General features: G+C 34.1%; 1 protein-coding gene across 1 annotated transcript; it reads left to right on the plus strand.

The window, feature by feature from the left end:
* The first annotated feature begins 2,192 nt into the window (after positions 1-2,192).
* LOC115242711 lies at positions 2,193-2,939 on the plus strand. Its single transcript, XM_029819220.1, has 3 exons — positions 2,193-2,452; positions 2,531-2,648; positions 2,729-2,939. Exons 1-3 carry the CDS (start codon positions 2,342-2,344, stop codon positions 2,854-2,856), a joined length of 357 nt encoding a protein of 118 aa, XP_029675080.1. The 5' UTR covers positions 2,193-2,341; the 3' UTR covers positions 2,857-2,939.
* Positions 2,940-6,394: the final 3,455 nt, after the last annotated feature.

Below are 6,394 nucleotides of genomic sequence, written 5' to 3' on the forward strand. Positions count from 1 at the left end.
AACAAGCGCGAACCGCGTACATGTGCCACATGTACGCGGCTCGCGCTTGTGTGCGTTACCCCTTCCATTGCTAAGCCGTGAGCCGCGGGACCCATTTCTGGCATCACTGCTTAGAGACGCCATAAGCGCCGAGCCTCGAAAAGCGCGCGATGGATCGGCTCGCTAGGCCGTTAGTAACGGTATCGTTACAAACATAATCCTTGACAAATTTCTCGTTTATTTTCCATTTTGATAATTCATACGAACAAACGGCAACTGTTACGAACATCAACATATACACTATATATCGACTATATATTGATGGTTACGAAATAATGAAAAGTAAAGGTTGGCATCATCTACTTTCAAGCGTTTCCACCACTGATCTATAGGTTTGTTCGCATTGCTTGAACTTTTTGCACTCGGTATCTTCGCTTTCACTTTCTTCAACATCCGAATATATATTTATCTTGTTTTCAGTGCAGAACTTTTTGGAAATTTCAAGCAACGCGAACAAATTTTATATATCTGGATTGCCGATCGCCTTTGTTCTTAGGACTCAAAAGCGTTCCCAAATGGACGCCGCCATCTTACCCAGCAATTTTCCTCCGAGCGTGGGAAATTCAAATGAATTTGACTAAAACCACGGTCTATGTAAGACTGTAACTGAAACTTACATTTACTTAACATTTTTGTTGTTATTAAATTAAAAAATCAGGATTAAACGATGAAACAGATCATAAAATAGACCAAAATATTACAAGATTTTATAAAAGAGATAAAAATAGAGGCTAGGGTAGAGGGGGTGAGATGCTTAGGAAGTAAGGAGGGGGGAAAAGGGACGGCAATAGTGAAAATAGACGAAGTAGAGAAGAAGAAAGAGATAATGAGAAGGAGAGGAGAAATAAAGGGCAGAGATATAAGGTTGGATGATGACTTAACATGGAGAGAAAAAAGGATGAGATGGTTAATAGAGAGTGTGGCAAGGAGAGAGAGAGAAAAAGGTAAGAGAGTATGGGTAGGATATGGAAAAGTGCAAATAAATGGTATTTGGTGGAAATGGAATGAAAATGGAAATGGAATGAAGGAGAGGAAGAGTTAAGGGATGGGGAGGGAAGAGGATGGAAAGATCAGGGGGAAAAATAAGAGTAGGAGAGGACAGGGAGGGAGGAGAGATAGTGGGAGAGGAAGAGGAAAGTGAGAGGGGAAAGAGGAGCATGGGGAGAGGAGAGGGAGGGGGAGGAAAAGAGAGGGGGGAAGGGAAGGTATAGGAGAGGTATTTGTTGAGGGGGAGGGCGGGTATGAGAGCTTGGAATTTTGAAAAAAAATTGGAGGAGGGTAAGGGGGGAGAGCTGGCTAGGAAGTGTTGGTAGGAGATGAAGGGAAGGATTAGGAGGGGAAAAGAAGGGATAGGATGGGAGGAGGAGATTTATAGAGGAAAGGGGGTGGAAAATGAAGGAGATGGTGGAATTAAGGGGGAGGAGATGATTGAGAGAGAAAGAAAGTTGCAGAAAGAAGAAAGATGGAAGAGGATATGGGGGTCGGAATATAATAGGTGGTATAAGTGGGTGAAAGGGGAAGGAGTGCCGGGGTATTTAAAAAAAGGATGGGGGGAAAGTAGATGGCATATAATATTAAAAAATTGATATAAATAAAAATTATATTAGATCAATATTGAAAGGATTAAATTTATTATATTTTACATTTTGCATCCATATAAATCAATAACATAACCTCAGAAGGCATTTTTATTTAAAAAATTATATTTAAAATTGAATTACAAAATAATGAGAAGAGGAGACTTTCAGTCTTCGACACAATTGTATTTCCATTTAAAAATCACAAATTGTAAATTTCGTTCAAGAGAAAAATGGATTCTAGTAATAATGGATAATTTGTTATTAAAATCCACTGTTTTCTTAAATCAAACTTGCAGTTTATGATTTTTAAATTAAAATACATTGTTTCGAATGGCTAGAAAATTGTTCATCTTATTATTCTAGAATTTGATCTTAAATATAATTGGTTTTATTAAAAATGTTTAAAATTTATGTAACCTTACAGACTCCTTTTAATCTATTAAATTTTTCATGGAAATTTGAAAGAATAATATTTTTTGTTTACAGAGTATGGATAACAAAGAAAACGTCAGAACATTGGTAATGTTATACGAGCAGCATCCTTGCCTATATGTTACAAAATCTGCTGAATATCATAATCGCAGTAAATGTGATCAAGCACTGCAAACAATATGTCGAAATTATCAGGATATCACTAATCAGCCAATAACAGTTGATACAGTAAAGAAAAAAATTAATAACTTGCAATCGCAGTACTTAGAAACAAAATTCGGCAGTCAAAAATGAGTGGGGCTTCAGCCGATGAAGTATACAAGCCCACGTGGTGGTTATTTGACGATTTGTCATTCCTGAATGTCCACATTGCAGCTAGATCAGGAGAATCTTCATTGATAGTAATTGCAAAGAATATATTACCATTTTAAGTTATTAAATTGCAATTTTCAAACTGTTTAAATTATAATTAATTACAGAATTCCAATCGGCAACCTGATGCATCAGATGATACCATGAGTATCGTGAATCTAAATAACGATTCATTGATGGAGGAGTTACAATATACGCATACATGTGATCTTATCAGAAATAATGGTAATAAGAGTTATATTGATCCTTTTAAAACTAAATAATCTTTAAAACTGTTTTTTAATTTATTTTTCTATTATTTGTAGTTGTTAAAGCCGACTGTAATAATCGTCGTTCGCCTACTCCCTCGGTATCCAAATCAAGCAGATCAGCAAGTCGTACAGAGCGTTACAAAAAAAAGAAGCTTTGGCAGAAATATCAGATGCCAGATTAAATTTTTGGAAGGCTGCATCTCAAACATTGATGAATATATCTGATGTTGATGAAAACGCCCAAGACAGAATACATCACTGGATCCTATACTTGGAAAGCAAATTACGTAAAATAAAAGATAGGAAAAGATTGAAACGATTGCAAAGAAAAATGATCGAATTAGTAGATGATGAAGACAATGAATAAAGAAAACCTATTACTTTTAAAATTATCATTTATAAACAAGAGAATTTAATCATTTTGATACAATACTTTTAATAATTGCAATAATAATAGATGCTATGACTTTTTTATTTGTTAAAATAATATTACTTTTATATGTCAATGTTATAGTGATACTTTCTTATGTTTCGGAACATTGTTTAAAAATTTATGTTATTATAAATGTGTAAGGGTGATAAAAAAAATCAATTGCGTGCGAGAAGACTTAAATTTTATGATTGTTACACATACATAAAAGAGATTTAGTTTTTATACTTATTAGTGTGCTTATAGATATATTGCTTTTATACTTATAATTGCCAATCATATTTTGTGCGCGATTGAACCCGGGAGCGCGAATAGAGTGAGCAACGGACACGAAATCGTTTGTAAAAAGGCGCAACGATAATCTCCGCGAGCGACGGGTCGATCTCGGCTCAAATATTCGCAAGCGACGAATATTTAGTGACGGAAAGACCGCGAGATTGATATTCACGAGCGATGAATATCCTAGAAAACTAGCGAATTCGCGTACCACGAGCTATGGTATAAAAGCAAAGCGAGCTACTTAAACTTTTGCGAACGTTTTCGAAACGGAGAAAATCACACACTGTCACGTCAAAGATATCAGATCGAGTGCGCCGGGCGATCCCCCGAGAGAGCTTTTATACCACCGTTCTTTTTAGTGTTCTAGAATGTTCGATATGTTTTTCGCGAAAGATCGAGCTTGCTGTTGTTTGCGATGATTATTGAAAATTGAACGTTGTTATTCTCATTTGTTTTTAATTTAGGCTCTCCCGGGTGACCGCTGCGTGGCCCGCTTCGAACGGCACGAGCGATGCCGCGGGCCTGGCGTGATTCGCATAGCGCAGCTGTTGACGCGCGCTCTGATTTGCGGCGCACCGTGTTCCGCGCGAGATGGCCGCTAACGCGCCAATTTTCGAGCGCTCCTTTTAGAGACGTTCGATCACGCTTACTTAATTAAGCTAATTACCTGGTTCGATCTCGAACATATTTATTGTTATTAAATATAACTATTCTTCTGTGTGCCATAATCAATAAAACAAAAATTTGTTTACAATACATTATATTTGAAATATATATTTCAATTCATTAAATTAGTACAATTTATTTACAATTTACTCAAAATTATGCTTTATATCTAGATTCTTCAATTCTTAAATCATATGCTTTTGCCATTCAACAGCTCCAACAGTATTAAAATATCGTTTGAGTTCATTACGAATATGAATGGCATTTCTATTTTTCTATTCATTAATAATTTCTAAATCGCGTAAGTGTGCATTATTATTTCTCCATTCACCAGGTGATATTGTACGATTTTCTACATTTTCAATGTCTATTGTTCCATGTAAATATGCACCATTTTCGCGACAGAGATAATTATGCAAGGCACAACATGCAAGGGTAATAATTTGAACTGTACCAACTGATAAGTATATTGTTGACAAAAGAACACGAAATCTATTTGCTAATATTCCAAAACTATTTTCAACAATTCGCCTCCCTTTACTGAGTCTATAATTGAATATTTGTTCATCATGAGTCAAGTTTCGTGACGGATACGGTTTCAGTATATGCTTTTGCAAAGGAAAAGCATTATCCGCTAATAAAACATACGGCATAGATTCATCCAGGCAAAGGCTTATCTTTTGGTATGTTAAGTGGATTTTGAGAATTATTTAATAGTTGTGCGAAATCACTATTACAAAAAATTCCTCCGTCGTTTATTCTGCCATTAACGCCAACATTGACATATATAAATTGATAAAGAGCGTCAACTACTGCTAATAAAACAATGCTGTTGGTACCCTTGTAGTTATAATACATTGATCCGTCCTTAAGTGGCACTTTGAATTCTATATGTCGCCCATCCATAGAGCCAATACAATTTGGAACATTCCATAGTTGAAAATAATTATTTGCAATTTCTGTCCACTCTTCATTTGTACCTGGTGTCTGTAAAAATTATATGTTAAATATATCTTCATTATTAATTTCAGAAGTTCATATATCGTGTTTTATTTATTTATCTTACCTCGTTTGCCTAAGATTATCAATTTCAATGGTACCAATTTCTTGAAATTTCTTGAAATTGATATTTGAAATATTTGAAATTTGAAAACATTTGTTTACACGTACTTTCGGTCCATACCTCGTTTGCCTAAGATTATCAATTTCAATGGTACCAATTTCTTGAAATTTCTTGAAATTGATATTTGAAATATTTGAAATTTGAAAACATTTGTTTACACAAGCTTTCGGTCCATACCTCGTTTGCCTAAGATTATCAATTTCAATGGTACCATTGGAATTGATAATCTTAGGCAAACGAGGTATGGACCGAAAGTACGTGTAAACAAATGTTTTCAAATTTCAAATATTTCAAATATCAATTTCAAGAAATTTCAAGAAATTGGTACCATTGAAATTGATAATCTTAGGCAAACGTGGTATGGACCGAAAGCTTCAATTCCGCATGAATTTGGTATTGGATAATTTCAGAGCGTTATATTAATATAATTATCAATGTGCAGAAATAGAATAGATCAAAAAATATCAGTTCACATACTTAGAATACTAGAGCTATAATGTTTTTTTTCTATGTGTGCGTGTACGTGTAAACATTTGTTTAAATAAAAGTCTTTATTGTGCATAATGGAAGAAAATAAAATCATTTAAAGAACAAAGATGTATATCGTGCACTTACTATCCTCGGCATGTCTTACATTCTTATTTTCCGTAATTCTCAATGTTCCACTGCCTTGTCTAATTTCTCAATTCATTGCAACTTAGATTCCAAACACGTAGCACGTGGTCCTGAAATTTATTCTTAATTTATTATAAATTCTGTGCTTTCTATTAAAATGTTACAAAAATATGTATTTGAAATTTCTTACCAATGTTACAGGCATGAAGCCATTAAGTATTATAGGTATGTTTATAAAAAAATTATAAAAATTCAGTAAAATAATAAAATCTACGTCGTCAATTCCGACGACGTTATACGTAACATAATGTTATAGAGTTGAATCTTGTTCATTTTGCTTGCTCTTAAGAACCAGCGCACATGAAAATATTTTATTGAGTCTTTCATTTTAGAAATAAAGGACTCTGATTGGTTGAATCCTTTATGCCGCGTGCATAACGCATAATAATTTTTTTGAATATACAAATTTATTTAAATTACAAAAATGCGACTTTCCCAAATAAAAATATTAATGAATATGTTATTCCCAAATGATTTCTAATCGATTCCGTTCATAATATTTATTAAACATAATTAAGATCTGCTAACTTGACGCTCGATAAATTTT

The sequence above is a fragment of the Formica exsecta genome, unplaced genomic scaffold (genome assembly GCF_003651465.1).
Source record: "Formica exsecta isolate Colony F162 unplaced genomic scaffold, ASM365146v1 scaffold617, whole genome shotgun sequence".
NCBI classification, from domain to species: domain Eukaryota; kingdom Metazoa; phylum Arthropoda; class Insecta; order Hymenoptera; family Formicidae; genus Formica; species Formica exsecta.